This window comes from Gavia stellata, chromosome Z, assembly GCF_030936135.1.
Source record: "Gavia stellata isolate bGavSte3 chromosome Z, bGavSte3.hap2, whole genome shotgun sequence".
NCBI lineage: Eukaryota > Metazoa > Chordata > Aves > Gaviiformes > Gaviidae > Gavia > Gavia stellata.
The window spans coordinates 27179837-27199054 of record NC_082637.1 but is presented as its reverse complement, the minus strand read 5'-3'; the positions used below and the strand labels follow the sequence as shown (position 1 = coordinate 27199054).

The 19218-nt window shown below is 43.5% G+C and overlaps 1 protein-coding gene across 1 annotated transcript in view; it reads right to left on the bottom strand.

The window, feature by feature from the left end:
- TBCA (tubulin folding cofactor A) overlaps positions 1-17974 on the bottom strand; it is a 40481-nt gene extending 22507 nt beyond the window's left edge. Inside the window, exon 1 of the mRNA XM_059833993.1 lies at positions 17886-17974. Within this exon, the coding sequence (XP_059689976.1) occupies positions 17886-17938 (53 nt within the window). The 5' untranslated portion in view covers positions 17939-17974. The remainder of the gene's footprint in view (positions 1-17885) is intronic.
- Between the last annotated feature and the right edge of the window lie 1244 nt (positions 17975-19218).

The following is a 19218-nucleotide window of genomic DNA, read 5'->3' as shown; positions in this document are numbered from 1 at the left end:
AACCACTCCAAAGACTTCCACTACTTTCATCACTATCACCGTTTTTGGTTTTCAGTGAAAAAAAGAAGAAAACATTCTACTGAATTTTTTAATTTTCAAAAATGTATATACACCAGCAAGGGAAATATCTAACTTGGGTCTATTCTAGTTTGAACTTGGTGTTGAAAGGGACATTGAATTTCTCCAATTCCTGAAAAGACTGGTTTAGGAATTTATTTGGACTCCTTGTTTGTGGCTATTAATTAAACAGAACTAGATCTATTAATACAAATTCTCAGAGATCCTCTGAGCCAGTTCAAGTGTTCTATAGTTCTAATCTGCTGACATTTTATACTGGTGTCATTCTTCAGAAATTATATTTGCTAGGCAAGCACACCTCTTATTCACTCCAAGGAGTTTGGCCAGTATGTTTCCTACATTTCTCCCTCCTTCCTGACATACAGGGTTAACAGCTGACAGAATTCACAGACATCCACAGGAATGTCTTAAACATCTATGTGACATTACGGTGTTGTACACTTTCTTGTGCCGAAAGTTACGGATGTCACACCCCAATAAAACAAGGGCTTCATTTTTTATTGTATACCTAATATCCACAGGTTCCTAAATGGGCCAAGAGCCTTCCTCTAAATTACATTTGCAAACCACTGCCCATAGTTTTATAACATAAAATGTACCTGTAAGGTTGATCTGTTCTGAAAGGAATAAGTACTTTCTTACATCACCTACAAGATGCGGAGAAGTCTTTGAGAAGCAGATAGAGAAACCTTCTCAAGTCCAGTTTTGCTCAAGAAGTCTACAAAAGATCCAAACATTCAAAGTCAACATGAATCTGTCATTCTTATTTTCTACATGCATTCAGTATACCCTTTGGCCATGAAGTTTTTCTTCACACTTCAGTCTTTATCCTGAAGTTTCAAGATAAGGCCTCAAATTTTAACATAGTCATGACTCTTTTTAAATTAACAAAATTGCTATAGAGTAAGTTATTTAAAAGTTCAAACAAAAAGACAGCCATAATCTAAATTAATGGGATAATATATTTTGCAGTTGGGTCAGATGTTAAAAAAATGCAAAATCTGTAAGGAAGTTACATTTTTTTTGTAATATGTTTTGTTATGGTTTCCACATCTCATCCTGCTTTCTAGCAAGTGTAACAGTCCCATGGACTATCAGGAGGTATGCAAGAGCTTTTGATTAGAGGCACCTGGTACATAATTAAGGTATTAACTAGTGACTGAAATTTTCCTTTTGTTTTCCCCCTTTTAAAATAAATCTACTGATCAAACATTCTCAAGTTCTCCCTCTCCTTGGACACCCAAAGTTAAATAAGTAAAAACTGTCAGACAACTGCATACAACTAATACTAAGTTATTTTTGTATTTCAAGTCAGTATTTATAATAGCGCCTTTCAGCCTTCAGAATGCCACATAAATGTTCAATGGAAGTGAAGACTCCTACATACCTGGTTTAAATCTACTGACAACAAGCTTGTTTTCCTTAGTTATTTTTCATGGACTCTGAAGCAGAAGCCTACACCCCCAGAAACAGAGAAAAAATAACCCAAGCCAAATAATAGTATTTTACTAGCTTCTGTCAGTCTTTCAAAATGAAAAAGAAGAAACATAAGATCCAATTGTTCTGGACCTTGTCTCCAGTGTCAGGCAGTAGTTAACTACTAGGGAGAGAGTATAAAGAAACAAATCAAATCTAACGTGACATTTCCTGTGGTATATCTGCCTCTAGAAATCAAGTTAAGGACTTTTTAACACTGAAGAACAAAACTAAATCATCAATGTTTAATAGACAACAGGTCAGCTCCTGGCTGCGGCTGCTGCCCTTTTAAAATCCTTTACACGTTTTGACTTTCACATCACTTAACAATCAATCACACAATTTGCGTGTTCTGTGTAAAAACCACAGTTTTATTACTTTAAAGCTGCAGACTAAACCCAGAAAAACTCAAAGGGCTTGAGAGAATCTTGAGCTAGAAGAAAAAAAAAAAAGTAGTTCTTTAACTACCTTTTCCATACCATTATGGCTTGCTTCCTCATCTATTGTCTTCTACTCACTTTCTCTCCCCCACTTCAGGTCCCCAAGCTGAAGAGCAAAGTAACACAAGATGGTTCAAGACAGTCAAAAAGCTGACCGCTGCTACCAGAGGTCTGCTCCCCACCACCACCCCAGCATACATCTCTGCCAGCACTAATGCTCAGACAATCTCTCCATGAGACAATTGAGTACACCAAACCAGCAGGAAATTAACGCAGTGAGAAAAAAAAAAGTGACTGTTTTTCTCCTGGGTTAAGCAAATTGAGCAAGCTCAGCAAAAGGTTTGACTAGCATCAGGGACCAGAGAACCGGAGACACAGAGAGGGAAATGAGACCTCTGAATTTAGAATGACATTGATTTCTCAAGGGACTTCACTCCTAGGCTGTTTAGGGTGCAGAGTTGCAAGTGGTTTAGACTGTTTCAACTTCTGGCTGCTGCTGAAAGAGCCCCAAATCCTCCTCCTTTCTCACTCCCCAAAGGTATATATGTTCCTACCCTAGTCATCATACATCAATGTCAGCATCATCTCCTGTAGTTCCATCATTTGCAGTAGCAAGCAGATCTACCTCTCTGATCATAGGAAGGGCACACAGTTTATCTGAAGGTTGACAGATGAAAAGTGTGCACAACATGAGTTTTCCGAATGCATAATTGAATTAACATCCTCTGTACTAGGTAGACAAAAATTCCACCTTTCTGAGCCACAGTCACAGGCAGGAACTACTACTGGATGCCTAGAATAAAAATGGTAAAAGCAAGCATACACTACTACTCTTGGTGTGTTTCCCCCAACCTCCAGCAACTGCCAACAAATCAGGTTCTACACGAGCTAGAATGACACCCACATGCTTAAACTGCTCTCCAGCATTAGAAAAAAATCAACAGAGGAAACACTGCCCTAGCTGGACTGAGCAAGCTCAGTGGAGCTCTGAAGAGGGAATTTCTCGATTTTGCTATTGAATAGCTTCACTATTGAAAGGACATGCATCTCTTCAAAACTAATGTTACTATTAACCATGGTATATGCTAATATGCCATGGATTCAGCCTAAGCACACAGAAAACCCAAAGCTGACAGAATGTGTTGACTAGATAACGAAATATCTATACTGACTTAGTTCAAACCTAAAAATCCGTAATAGTGTAACTGAACAGGGTAGAGCTTTTTTTTGTTACAGTATAATAAATTCCATGCATTAACACTATGCACAGTTATAACACAAGTAATTCAACAACTGCAGTAACATTGGCACTGTGCTAATTACTACCTGCAGAGCTTAAAATACCAGGTACCAAATCTGCACATTACTTATGCACATTCTTAGGTTCACTAATGCTACATAAGCACACATGCATTACAGGCTGGGGCCTATGAGAAAAAGTCAAGGAAGGAAGATGAAAGAAGGAAGAAAGAAATGCAGTACTTGACACAGCTATCACGAACTGCCATGTTTTCTTAGCCATGAGTGACTATTTTCTGATTTGGACAGGACTTCAAGTTTATGCATTCGTTTTCTTGATAGTCACAAAATCGTCATAAAAGATAAACTTTCTCTTTTACGAGTCAAGATGTAACCACACACAAGTATATGTGTTATTTTTAGCCCCTCCTGCACCTACAGCATACAGAACTGAGTTACCATGACATTTCAGGTTAACTTTGCAAGCTTTGCTTTTGTCAGATATTACTATTGTGAAGACTATGAAAATCAGTTACAGGCTGGTTTTGGTTTTTTTTTTTTTAAGTCAGAAAATGATTTCAAGTTAAAAATTGCTTGGTTTTAACATTTTTTATAGCATCTCTGTTACTAGAGATTTCTCTGAATCTCCAGAGCTTCAGATTCTGTCCTTGCCTCTCAACACAGTATTTCCCAGTTCCTGCAATACATTCCTACAGATTTTTTTAAATCCTTGCCATAGCAACAGCTGAAGTTCCCCTTTTGCCCTGCTGAGAAAGTCTGCCTGGCTAAGGCATCCCTGAATGCCAGCAGCCACTGGGAACATGGAAGGGAGCAGGGGAATGGAAGAATCCAATAGATGCAATCAAGATGAAAGCTTGTAAGCTATGGACTACTCAAAAAGCAGAATATGCTGGCTGAGGATGAAGAGTTTGCTGAGGTATTGTAAGAAGCAGCTTGGATGATTGGGGGCAAAGAAGAGAAAGGCTACTCCACCAAGAGAGCTAAAAGAGCATTTCTGATGGGCTGCAGACAAGAGCTGGAGAGAAATGAAAAGTTTATCAGCCCATCCTGAAGAGGCTCTGCAGTGGCAAAAATTCTGGGAAAGAATGGCATGGAATAGAACGGGACAGAAGTTGAAAGTTGTAAACGCTAAGGAGTCTGAGAACTTCACTTCTAGAGAAGGAAGAACAAGAAATGGGGCCTCTGTTGTGGCAACAATTGGGGTTTCCAGAGATCTCCATTTTCACTTCTATAACCCAGTCACCATCTTCAGTCAAGACCTTTGTTTTGGAGAAAAGACATAGAATCTACTTCCTCACCTCCTTGTCCCCCCATCCCAACTGGACATAACCAATTGGAAGTGGTACAGTAATGAGGAAGATTAAATAGAACTAGAGTCATATGATGTAGGCAATTCACAATGCATCAGGAAAAAGACTTAATACAGTTTAAAGAAAATATGATGGACCTCCTGCATGAGATTTCCACCTATGATACATATAATTTAATAATACTTAATTCAAAGTCAAGCCAGGATGGATTATGGCTGTTAATGCAGTTGTAACTCATCTTCTGTATACAAAGCACTACCATAAATTTAATATAATTTTTTAGTTTTTTTCATAGATCCACATTCTAATTCAGCACAAAAAAATTACTTGTAACTGTGTTATCCACATAGATGAATATGTGGCTCCATGCCATGCCAATCAAAAACAAGACAACAGTACTAAGCGTATGCATAACGGCACCAAACTAGGGTTGCCAAGCAACTGTAACTACTGTATTTCCAAACTTTCGAAAGACTGCTTAAGGAATTTAAGGTTGCAAAGCCACAGTTTTGGTATGGTCTTGCCAAAATAAAAAAAAATTCCTTCCTCCTTAATATAGCATCACGACCGACACCTACGGTGTGCAACAGTTTTGCCAATTAAAACGATGACATCAATAGATTACTACGGTCAGCATGGACATGCACAAGACAGTTTTGTGTCAGGGAGCAGAAGATAATTGTAAACATAAAAACAATGAAATGCCAGAATCATGCATTTTACTAGAGGCTTTTTTTTTTTTAGAAGAGGTAATGGGATGGAAGAAGGAATGTGAAGGATGCAATCTGTTAAAGATCTGACCATTACTAATCGAAATTTGCGAGATACTTCTAAAAATTTCGAGATACTTCTAAAAAGGAACCAGTGTTTAGGTCTGCTTAAAAGGTAAAACAAAAGAAATCAAAACCCAACCCAACACACCATGCAATTTTCACAGCAACTACTGTGCTCTTAGAGCTTTTTAAGACATGTGTGGGTACTGTTTGCTATTCCTGAAGTTTAGAAGAAAGCACACATTGAAAAACACACAGAAATAGGAATCCCTTCAAAGAAGTAGTTTTGTTTCTGGAGACTGGAGTCAACTTGCAATTACCCTGCAATTAATTATCTGGGTTGGTGACTATGTACACCACAGATGTTAACTCAGACAGCACTATGTAAATGCAGGTGCACTCTTTTCTCAGCCACTTCACATAAAGCAGTTTTTATGCGGGACAGAGACCAAGTAAGTCTAAAAGACTGAAGCGGCCTTCTAATGCAGGGCCAACTTGGGACTTTCTGTCTCCAATCCTGATGCCAGGAGCACTAAAGAAGGTACCTGAGATGCATGCACATAGTTCTCTGGACCACAACAACCACATTTGGCTAGCACTCAACCCAAGTTTAAGACTCCAACACTGAGCTGGTGACAACCCTAGACAACAGATGCACAATGCTCCTGCACTCTGAGAAGGGTTATTTAATTTTGATAGAGTCAGCTTGTATCCAACAGTGCATGCAATATATTCACCCTCCTGCATCCCTGAGTTCTTGGATGTGCAGTGTAAACACATTAAATCGCTTTATCATGCTGACTCAGTATAGCTGAGCCACTCTGCGGATCATTCCTCAACACCTGTATAAGATAAGATATCCCAGCCCTTCCCATTAACTGAGCTAACAAGCAGTTATTGCATACAATCTTCTAATATAATAATAAAAAAGAAAGGAGACATGAGTTTCTTATCAATATACTGGTGCTAAGAATCAGAGCTACTGCCTATGGCTAATGGGAAACAAGCAAGAAAGTGACCATAATTCATATGGTAGACAGAAGATTGAGAAAATTTGTGATTTACAGCAGAAATAGCAAATTTCTTGAGTAGCCAAGAAAATGAACTAGTTTTGTGCTTGAATTAGCAATAGAGTCACCATACAGCAAAAGGAACGTCTGCATTCTCTGCAATACTTCATACTTCACTTGCACAAAATCTATCCTGAACTCACCAGTAAAACAATTCACTTTGAAAGAATTGTTTAAATTTATATTTAAAAATAGACCAACAGTTTTGTGTAACTTGCAGAACTTCCTGTGCTTGGGGAAAAAAAAAATTAAAAGAAACCACAGTGTAAATTGCTTGGCAATATGATGATATTTTACAAAGAGAAAAAACAGTATCAACACCAGTGCAACAGGCAAAAGAACAATCTTAGGAAGATTCCATAGTTTTAGAAAGGTGGTTTTAAAAAAGAGCTGCTTCACAAAAATCAATACATTTTCCCCATAGGTTCATGATGTAAAATTCTATAATCAAGGCTTGTAGATTTGTAATTATGGTATGTCAGCCACATTTAAACAAGACTGTTAAAAGATTGTTAAAGTTAAACTAACACAATTGCAATGTGAATTGTCTTAGTCTCATTCTAATCTACTGGTGTCACTTCCACTTAATCAGATGGAAACTATGGGCAAATGTCAGTGCTATTTTCACATGACCCAACTTACTTTGTTTGCACTAGTTTTTAAAATCATTGCCAATCTGAAATGAGAATAAGATATTTTTTGAAGCTTTTTTTCTAATCAATTGCCTCACTATCCAGCAGGTTGTCCAAGTTTGGATTTACTCTGAGTAAGACTATTTTGCAGTGATTAAACCACAAGTATTGCTTTTTAGGACATAAGCCACAGATACAGTAAACACTGTTTTTCATGCTTATAAAATCTACTGTTTTTGAATGACAAGCTAATGAAAGTATGCAATCACCAAAAGCCTGGCTATCAGATTTGTCAAAAAAAGCAAAAGGTTCTCCCCATTCCTAGTTTAAATTTCTTTCAGTGACACATAGCAATGTAAGAAACATAAAGGCAAGTACCCAAGACCTACAATATAGTCTCTTGAGAGGGGCATTGTCATGGTTTAGTCCCAGCCAGCAACTAAGCACCACACAGCCGCTCGCTCACTCCCCCCAGGTGGGATGGGGAAGAGAATCAAAAGAGTAGAAGTGAGAAAACTCATGGGTTGAGATAAAGACAGTTTAACAGGTACAGCAAAAGCCATGCAAGGAAGCAAAGTGAAACAAGGAATTTATTCACCACTTCCCATCGGCAGGCAGGTGTTCAGCTATCTGCAGGAAAGCAGGGCTCCATCACACGTAATGGTTGATTGGGAAGACAAATACCATCACTCCGAATGTCCCCAATTTCCTTCTTCCTCCCCCAGCTTTATATGCTGAGCACAACATGATATGGTATGGAATATCCCTTTGGTTAGTTGGGGTCAGCTGTCCCGGCTGTGTCCCCTCCCAACTTCCCGTGCACCCCCAGCCCACTCACCAGTGGGGTGGTGTGAGGAGCAGAAAAGGCCTTGACTCTGCGCAAGCCCTGCTCAGCAGTAACTAAACCATCCCTGCTTTATCAACATTGCTTCCAGCACAAATCCAAAACACAGCCCCATACTAGCTGCTATGAAGAAAGTTAACTATCCCTGCCAAAACCAGCACATTCTCCACCCCTTATTCCATACCATTTACGTCATGCTCAGGTCTCACACTATCCAAAATTTTCTTATTTCCTACTATCACCCTTCCCATCCTTTGATATAGTACACAGATGTCACTCCCTTAGTCTACAGACCACCCCTGTGAAATATCTGTAAGATGTCCACAAATGTTCATGGAGTTCTTTTAGTCCTTGACTTTGGGCTCCATCTGTTATGGTGGTCACTCAGGACAGGAGAGATGTTGTATTGCATGGAGTTATTGGGCACCACAGCCAGCTCAGGTCAGGTCACTGCTGCACTTGCACTGCTTGTAAGGCTTGTCTCCTTCATTGGTTCAGGTGGTTCCTGCTATAGTAATTCCTGTAACATGTAACTCAAATCATGGATTAGTTTCACCCAAAATTAAATCACCTTGAGGTACATACTGGACTCCTCCATCCTTCTGCATTACCCACCAAGTGCACCCAGGTCCTTGAGCAAAAACACCACCATGAATAGGTTTGCCTTTTCCTGAGGAAGGAATAACCCAGACTGTTTTTCCCAGCAACTTCTTTATATGTACTACGGGAATCTTATCTCCTTCCACAGTGTGCAGGGGTTTGGACTGGGCAGGGCCAGGTCAACTGGCAGAGCCTCTAGTGTTAACTAGCCAAGTGGCTTCTGCTAAATGTGTATACCAATGCTTGAACGTCCCAGCACCCATCGCTTTCAGTGTAGTTTTTAACAGGGCGTTGTATCATTCAATTTTCCCAGAGGCTGGTGCATGATAGGGGATGTGATACACCCAGTCAATGCCATGCTCCTTGGCCCACGTGTTAATGAGGTTGTTTCAGAAATTAGTCCCGTTGTCAGATTCAATTCTTTCAGGGGTCCCGTGTTGCCAGAAAACTTGCTTTTCAAGGCCCAAGATAGTGTTCCGGGCAGTGGCATGGGTCACGGGGTATGTTTCCAACCATCCAGCAGTTGCTTCCACCATTGTAAGCACATGTTGCTTCCTGTGGCGGGTTCGTGGGAGTGCGATATAATCAACCTGACAGGCTTCCCCATATTGGTATTTCAGCCGTCATCCTCTATACCAAAAAGGCTTTAGCTGCTTAGCTTGTTTGACTATGGCACATGTTTGACATTCATGGATAACCTGTGCAATGGCATCAATGGTCAAGGCCACCCCTCGATCACGAGCCCATTTGTGTGTTGCATCCCTTCCTAAATGTCCTGATGTGTCATGGGACCATCGAGCTATAAATAGCTCACTCTTATGTTCCCAATTCAGATCCACCTGAGCCACTTCAATTCTAGCAGCCTGGTCCACCCGCCCATTGTTTCGATGTTCTTCAGTGGCACGACTCTTGGGTATGGGAGCATCTACGTGACGTACTCTTACAGCCAGGTTCTCTACCCGAGCAGCAGTATCTTGCCATAGTTCAGCAGCCCAGATGGGCTTACCTCTGCGCTGCCAGTTGCTCTGCTTCCATTGCTGTAGCCACCCCCACAGAGCATTTGCCACCATCCATGAGTCAGTATAAAGTACTGGCCATTTTTCTTGTTCAGCAATATCTAAAGCCAGCTGAATGGCTTTCACCTCTGCAAACTGACTCAATTCACCTTGTCCGTCAGCAGTTTCTGCAACTTGTCGTGTAGGACTCCACACAGCAGCTTTCCACCTTCCATGTTTTCCCACAATATGACAGGATCCATCTGTAAACAGGACATATTGCTTCTCAGTCTCTGATAATTTATTATACAGAGGGGCCTCTTCAGCACGAGTCACCTCCTCTGGCAACACTCTGAAGTTTCAGCCCTCCGGCCAGTCCATGATCACTTCCAGGATTCCCGGGCAGTCGGGGTTTCCCAGCCGAGCTCGTTGCATTATCAGTGCGACCCACTTACTCCATGTAGCATCATTTGCGTGATGCACAGCAGGGACCTTCCCTTTGAACATCCAGCCCAGCACAGGCAATCGAAGGGCCAAAAGGAGCTGTGCTTCAGTACCAACTACTTCCGAAGCAGCTCGAATTCCTTCATGGGCTGCTAATATTTCTTTTTCAGTTGGAGTGTAACGGGCTTCAGATCCCCTATATCCCCGGCTCCAAAACCCTAGAGGTTGACCTCAAGTCTCTCCAGGTGCTTTCTGCCAGAGGCTCCAGGTGGACCCGTTATCCCCAGCTGAGGTGTAAAGCACATTTTTCACATCTTGTCCTGTCTGGACTGGCCCAAGCGCTACTGCACGAACTATCTCCCCTTTAATTTGTTCAAAGGCTTGCTGCTGTTCAGGGCCCCATTCAAAGTCATTCTTCCGCGTCACTCGATAGAGAGGGCTTACGATCAGACTATAACCTGGAATATGCATTCTCCAGAAACCCACAACACCTAAGAAAGCTTGTGTTTCCTTTTTGTTAGTTGGTGGAGACATAGCTGTTATTTTATTGATCACATCCATTGGGATATGATGACGCCCATCCTGCCATTTTATTCCTAAAAACTGAATTTCCTCTGCAGGCCCTTTGACCTTACTTTGTTTTATAGCAAAACCAGCTTTCAGGAGAATCTGGATTATTCTTCTCCCCTTCTCAAACACTTCTTCTGCTGTGTTGCCCCACACAATGATGTCATCTATATATTGCAGGTGTTTGGGAGCTTCATCTTGTTCCAGCACACTCTGTATCAATCCATAACAAATGGTAGGACTGTTTCCATCCCTGGGGCAGTCGATTCCAGGTGTACTGGATACCCCTCCATGCGAAAGCAAACTGTGGCCTGCACTCTGCTGCCAGAGGGATCGAGAAAAACGCATTGGCGATATCTATTGTTGCATACCATTTGTCAGCCTTTGACTCCAGTTCAGACTGAAGTTCTAGCATGTCTGGTACAGCAGCACTCAGCAGCCGTGTGACTTCGTTCAGGCCTCAATAGTCCACTGTTAACCACCACTCTCCATTAGATTTTTGCATGGGCCATATGGGACTCTTAAAGGGTGAATGAGTCTTACTGATCACTCCTTGACTTTCCAGTTGACGGATCAACTTGTGGATGGGAACCAGGGAGTCTCGATTGGTGCGATATTGTCACCGGTGCACTGTCATGGTAGCAACTGGCACCTGCTGTTCTTTAACTTGCAGCAACCCCACCACAGAAGGATCCTCTGAGAGACCAGGCAAGCTAGACAGCTGTTTAATCTCCTCTGTACTCAAAGCAGCTACACCAAAAGCCCACCGGTACCCTTTTGGGTCTCTGAAGTACCCGCTCCTGAGACAGTCTATGCCAAGGATGCATGGAGCCTCTGGACCAGTCACAATAGGGTGCTTTTGTCACTCATTCCCAGTTAAGCTTACTTCAGCCTCCAGCACAGACAGTTCTTGGGATCCCCCCGTCACTCCAGAAATACAGGTGGATTCTGCCCCCTTGTAATCTGATGGAATGGGAGTACACTGTGCACCGGTGTCCACTAGAACTTTATACTCCTGTGGGGCTGTTATGCCAGGCCGTCGATTGTAAACCCGATTGTCCCTTTCCTCCGCCTGACCGAAGGCAGGGCCCCTCTACTGCTGGTCTGAGTCTTCATTACCTGTTTTTTGTTAATGCAAAACAGAAGTCCCTTCATCAGGATCAAAACTACAGTCAGCCCTTCTACTCTGCCCAACAGACACTGGAGCAGTAATTTTCCTGGATGGATGCTTTTCAGCTGTTGTTTTTCCTTGCAGTTCCTGCACCCGAGCTTCTAGTCTCCAGGTAGGTTGACCATCCCACTTCCTCATGTCCTCCCCCTGGTCACGCAGGAAGAAACACAGGGTTGCACGTGGTGTGCGTCGCCGGTACCCTTTCACTTGAACAGGAAAAAGCTGACTCTTAATAGCTGAGGCTTTGGTTGGAGTGCATGAAGAAAACCCACCCTTCTCAGCTTGCTCGAACATGTTTTGGGTCAGTCTGTGTCTGTCCACAGCCGAGACACAAGCACACGTGGAGGGAGCAAGATTATCTTCATATTCTCGGAGTTGTCTGGCCAGTTCATCTATAGTTGGTGCCTCAATGTCTGTCCAGCTCATTATCGCCAGGGTGTGGGTGTAAGATGTTGCTGCATTTCGTACAAACTTTCACCACATGGACCATGTGCACAGGATTTCATCCGGGTCTTTGGATGCCTGGTCATTATAGATCACCTCCAACATAGCTAATCCCCTCAGATACTGGATGCCCCCCTCAATGTTGGTCCACTTCCTTTGAGAATTTTCAAGTTCTTCCTTGAATGGATACTTGTCCTTCACACTTGACAGGAGTCGCCGCCAAAGGCTGAGGACTCCTGCCTTTCTTCCAATCCCTTTATCAATGGCCTTAGCAAGGGATCCCAGCTGCCGGGCTTCCTTACCCTCTAATTCCTGACTGCTGGCCCCAATATCCCAGTATCGAAGCCACCAGCTGAGAATTAGTTCACCTGGCTGACGGCTAAAATCTTTTCGCATATCTCGCAGCTCACTTAGGGATAGGAAACGGGTGGTTTCTGTCTCATTGATTATTTCAGTCTCTTCCTCCTCCTGTTCTTGTGGCTGCTCTGCCGCAGAACAGGCTGCCTCTTCTGATTCTTTCTCCCACTCCCTCTTAGGAGAAGCTTCTTCAACCCTTACTAAACAAGCTGACTTCTGCTTCCACTGTTTCTTTTTAGTTATAGGGGTGACTGATACGGTGCCTGGTTTGTTTTCCCTCTCTTCTTCCTGGGGGTGCTGCATAGTATTGAGCAGTGTTTGGTAGATACTGACCAGGGCCCAGCACAGTGCAGTAAGTTGTGCCTCTTTGGAGTAGCCACGGCATTTATTTTTTCTTTTTTTCCAAACATTCTACCACTTCATCAGGATCCTGTAGTTGTTCGGGAGTGAAGTTCCAGACCACTGGAGGTGAGAAGTTCTCTAGATACCTGCCCATGTTCTCCCACATGCCATGCCACCCATGACCATACTCTTGTGGAGCCTGGGTCATATTCCTAAATTGCTTGTTAACTTTAGAAATATTGCTTCAGTTTTGTCTAAGAAATACCAATAGAAGTATTTTAACTACCCAAGGATGTTTAAGGTACTGAGAAGCCATTGTAACGAGGGAGACAACATCACAGAAGAAGGTAGCAAGGGTGCCGTTCTGTATTTCCTCCACAAAAAAACTCTCAGAGGAAGGAGTATAATTGTTAAATATTTCCATGAGATAGTACCTGAAGTACAGTAATGGCTTCAATGCAGAGACCAAACACCAGATTATCCAGCTTAAGGTCAGTGTTTTAAGAACAAATCTTACAGGCAAAACATCACTAAGTACTACAGAGCACAGCAAACTGAAAAAGCACACACCAATCTTTAACAAGTACAGCAAAAAAAAAAAAAGAGCATGGTGCAGATCAAATAAACTAATGTTGACCTGTAACTTTTAACAGATAGAACTTCTGTTAAATCTGCTATTATCTCAGACCCTTCGTGCCCCACGTTGGGCGCCAAAAAGGACTGTCGTGGTTTAGTCCCAGTCGGCAACTAAGCACCGCACAGACGCTCGCTCATTCCCCCCAGGTGGGATGGGGAAGAGAATCAGAAGAGTAGAAGTGAGAAAACTCGTGGGTTGAGATAAAGACAGTTTAATAGGTAGAGCAAAAGCCACGCAAGGAAGCAAAGCGAAACAAGGAATTTATTCACCACGTCATATGGTATGGAATATCCCTTTGGTCAGTTGGGGTCAGCTGTCCCGGCTGTGTCCCCTCCCAACTTCCCGTGCACCCCCAGCCCACTCACTAGTGGGGTGGTGTGAGGAGCAGAAAAGGCCTCGACTCTGTGCAAGCCCTGCTCAGCAGTAACTAAACCATCCCTGCTTTATCAACATTGTTTCCAGCACAAATCCAAAACATAGCCCCCAACTAGCTGCTATAAAGAAAGTTAACTCTATCCCAGCCAAAACCAGCACAGGCATACAAAGAATTTATGATATACAGCTAAAAAAATCTCAAAGCAGAAGAGCTGCTTTGTTCTTAGCTTGAAAAAAGTGATGAGTTAGGTAACTAATGAGAGAAAAGAATGTGCTACAGCAGACGATTAAATAAAAGACAAACAAAATGCCAAAAAAGTTCAATACATCCTAATGGTTCTTGACCCTTACCTTTTTTGAAATACTCTCAATGCTTAGGCTATAAATGTGCTTGAAAATCAGAATTGCAGGCTAAATTGAATGTACTTTTCTAAACTGCAAACACAAAAAACTAAGGAAAATTAATTGAAGTCACTTTACGGCATGTTTAATAAGCCTCTGTGTGAGTCTTCTCACATGCTAGGAATAAATACCTATATAGTTGTTCTAGTCCAAAATAAGAGAACAATGTTAATGTTCCTAAGTTGAAGTCACATGCAGGCCCACTGTAGTAGAGAGTACATAACTAGGCTTCTGGCTGGAGAAGGAAAGGTGGAGTGGGACACAGCCATACCTTGTCTTGTATCTGCATGCAATCGTCACATAAGTGGGAGCTGCTGCTCTATCATCTCACCTGCAGGGAGTGTAAAATAACATTCCTTTTCTCCCTTTTTTTTTTTAAAGTTACCTTCACTTACAGCATGCCAGCTGCTGCAGAGCAACTGTAGATGTGCTTATTGTTACCACACAACAAACACAAGCTAAGTTTACTTGCTTATTCACACAGCCATTCTTCAAAAGCAAACCTGAATCCTGTCGACTGCATTTGTATCATTTCCTGAATGTTTCCATCCCTTTCTTTGTACTAACCCTGAAATGTGTACAGTTGTGTGGTGAGCTGGTCCAGGCAGGCCTCATCCTTCAAAATAACTTTTTTTTTTTTAGTCCTGGTTATTTTTCAGCAGATCAGCTCCCTGAAATATACAGATGGGTGGCCACCCAAGTCCTTGTGCAGAGCACAAAGGAGGACGCTGTAACACAGCCCCTCAGATTTAGATTAGTTTAAGCCATCATGGACCAACGCCAAGTCTTCTCCTGTCACAAGTGGCAATTGTTTCACTCAGAGGAATGCCCACCTATACAGTACCCCTGAAACATACTGTAACTTATTAAGCATTGTTTTTAAGAGACCACAGGATTTATATTAGGCTCAGAAAACAGTTCTCAGGAATAGTCAGACTTTGTCTGGACTTGTATTGGCCAGTCTAGAGGGGTTTTTTTTAACTTGTTTAACTGTAAACGCTATTATGGCTAGGTGACAATTACCTGCTTTGTTTTAATTTTTGCTCAGCTTTGTACAATCATGTGGTATAACACTACTGTATTGATTTTTGTTACTAACAAAAATGAGCTATCTCTGACTTAGAATAAAAAAAGCAGCATAAAAGATCAAACCTGATAAGAGCAGAAGCATGTGATGATAGCAGAGCCCTTGACAACACAGGCACAGGAAGATGCTGAAATGCCCTGGTGCTATAAACAACTCACCAATATTGGTCAAAGGAATGCAACCCTGAGAGACAGTTAAAACCAGTTTTAGGATAACAAAGAAAAACTATTCAACACATGTAAAACACACTATACGCATTAAATTCAGATAAAACGTGGAGTGCAAAACAATGAAGAAAAACTAAGATGTGAATTTTTTATATCTGTTTCTATATGCCGACTCTCAGAAGTACAGAACAATCAACATCATATTCCTCTCAACAAAGGATTTTGGATGCTGATGACTCGCTTGAATTTGTCCCCTCCTCACCACCAAATTGACCCAGTGGCCTTAGGACCCAGAGGGCTAGCCAGCAAAAAGGTGAGTATAACATCAGTGAAAGGGTGCTATTAGAAACAAAGTAGAAACATTAGAAACTTTGTGTACGTTAATTTTGACTGTATTATAATTCAAACTGTGTTAGTATCATTGTAACTGAACTAATAACCAGTCAGAATTTAAGCAACCTACTCTGTAACTTGGATACAAGAAGCTTGGAACAAAATCAAAACCTGCATCCATAGATTTCCATAAATCAAGTGAACAAACAGAGGAACCACACTAAGCAGTAAAGAAATTGCTCACACAGGACAACACACACTACTACATTTTAATCTCTTGTTCTCAGTCTCTCACACTCACTTAAACTGCAGAAGCAGAGCAATGGAGTAAAAGAAAATGCAAGCTAATTTCAGAGCTAGAAGCACTGTCCAGTGGCATACAGACACTAAGCTAGCTCCACATGCAGTTATCTGCATAACCATGCTGGCACCATTAGACCACTTTCAGATCCAAAGGGACATAGCCACACGGTACAGCATTCACCATGTGAACGGCCAGGCCTGCACCAGCTCTGCTAGGGCCTCCACACAGTTGTTCATTACCACACAGTTGTCTCAGTAAAACTATTAAACAGCAGCAATAAGCCAGTAGTGAAACTTCTAAAAACTACAAATTCTACAAAAGTAAACTCATGTTTTATTAGATACAACAGCTTTCTCAAAAGTCACTAGACAAATAAACTGTATTTTTAGCTAACAAAAATAATACACAGATAGAAAAAAAATGTTAACCTAAGTCATTCCAGTTTCCCCATACCTCAGAATATTTTGTTTATAAAAACTGGCACAAAACATCATCCACTTACAAATGCACAGAGGACATTTACAATGTTCCTGTCCAGCAAAGGCAGTAACTATAACACAGGCCATGAAAGGCACCCAAAGCAAAGGGCAGTCACGAAGTCACTCAGGAAGACCACACTAAAGCTTTCTAGCTTAAAAATAACACACAAGTTCATGATTTGCATGGCTTGCATAGTGACAGAAAACAGGACCTTGCAATCATAGAACCAATTTCTTGCTTGAGGCAGTACTTGAGAACTGCTCCCCATTTGGAGCCTAGGAACTCGAAAGTGCCTTTATCTAGCACAAATAGAGTGATAAATATGTATCCATTTTACTTTTCTAGTCTTCAGGTCCAATCTTTCAAAGCTAATAAGGTATTAGAAAGTGTGACCATCTTACTGGTTTTTTACTTCTTACTAACAGAAATTATGTAAGTCGTAATACAAAGTTGATTGTATGAAACTGGACTATTTAACATGATGATCTGGCACACATTCCTGTCTCTGCATGAGCCAGAGCAGTCTTTGTAGGGCATAGCCTTAATAAACCCCACTGTGACCAAAAATTTAACGTCAAAGCCTTGCGTTTACAGTCATAGTAAGAGGGATACAGACAGATAAACTGCAACTTTTCTTAAAAATTAGGACTGCGTTAAAACTAGGCAAAATCCAGACCCAGGTGACAAATTTACCATCGCTTGTGCGGTGTGAACTTTCGAATCAGAAATAGGCCATTTAACAGTTGTTTTGATAAAACAGGTAAGACTTCATGCACCGGCGACGTATCTGGCAAGACTACCCTGTACACTGACAGGGGGGCAGCGTGACTCCCCTTGGCTCTCAAAATCACCGAGGAAACTGAACAAAGTCCCCGTTTAATTGTCGTCTCGGGGAAGAAGGGCCTGTTCCTGACGACGGTGCGCGAGGGGAAGAAGCCGGCAGCCATGGCAGAACTTGTGCCAGAGCCGCCCTCCGGCACACCCCGGCAGCCCCACCCCACGCGACAACACCACCAACTCCCCGGCCCCGCAGGAGGCACGGCCGGCAAGGCAGAAGACCCGCTGGCAGCTCCTCCGCCCGGCCCGGCGGAGCCGCAGGGGCCGCGGCAGGGCCCCCTCTCCGCTCAGGGCGGCGGGGCTGCCCGCAGAGCCCGCAGCAGGGCCCAGCCCGCTCTCCGCTCGCTCGGGACCGCCTTCGGCCTCCCCCAACGGCTCCCAAGGGCCAAGGCGCGCGCTTGACTCCCCGGGCGGCGGGGCGGGGGCCACGGCGCCCTCCCCCCGTCCCGCGCGCACTCACCGCCTCACGACGCCAGTCTTGATCTTGATCTGTCTCAAGCGCGGGTCGGCCATGGCGGGGCTGAGCGGGGGAGCGACGCGGGCCGGGCCCCAGCGGCGCAGGTGCGGACGGCTCAGAGGGGACGTCGCAGCGCCGTAAGTGCGCAGCCCGACCCCGCGCATGCGCCGAGCAGCCAGCCTGGGCGGCACCACCCGGAGCGGGGGCGGGTCTCCGCGCTCCCCCCCGCCCCGGCCCAATGGAGGCACCCGCGCTGCGGCGTAGCGCCGTCCCCATAGCGACCGGTGGGGGCGGGCCGGGCCGGGCGCTGGCGGGGTCGGCGGTCGCGGCGCGGCCTACGCGGGGCTGCGACCCCCCCCCCTCCATTCGCCAAGTGCCATTCACCATTTGTTCACAAGCACACACGCAAAAAAAGTGCGATTCCACCCTCAGATGGAGTTATTCTGAGGCGGTGTGACCGATACCGTGATGGTGTCAGGGAGCGGGGTGTGGCCGGTACCCCCTGCTCCTGACCCCTGGTAATGTGGTTAGCATAACTAACGCCATTTTATAAGGCAAGCAGCCATTCCCCGGGACCAAGTGCGTCACGTATTCATTCCCTTTTCCCTCATTATCAGGCGCTGAAGGTCCTGTGCACCAAGCAGATGAACCAAAGAGATTTCTTCCCCTCCCTACTGGCCTCAAGGTTCCTGGGCACCAGACCGATACCCCTCCCTTCCTTGCCAGGTCCCAGGCACCTGGCCAGCCCGGTGGTGTTGATGACCCTGCCACAGAACAGGGAAGTGTAACAGCACCCAGAGCACTGCCTGTAAAACCAAGCAGATACAAGTCCTAAGGGGGAACTTGGACCAGAACTGCTGCTGGACAGGGAGACTGGGACTGCCCGGTGACCAGGGACTCCTCCGCCATCGTCTGCTTCCTCCAAGGACTGAGGGAGTGACTCGTATTCTCTTACATGATTTTTGAGTCTAGATCTGCAGAGGGTCCAGGTGATTAGAAACCATAAGTTAAGTTGTGTTATAAAATTCTGTATTATGCTACGTATAAATTGTACTGTACTGATTCCGCTTGTAGAAATCCTCTGCCATTCTAATCATAAATTCTGTGCTATACTAATCATAAAATCCTGTTAAAAAGATAAAGCTTTAATTGTAACTACAGCTTAGTGCCATCGTCATTCAGCCAAAGAGCTCGAAAAGAACCTGTCTGTCCCCTTAGTGTCAGGTGACAGGTAGAAACAAAGAGGCAATGTTAGCACTGGCAGCTCAGCCCTAGAGTTATAACCGACGGACGGTTCAAGGGCTGTTTTCCTTCGTGATTATACTTACCATTTAAG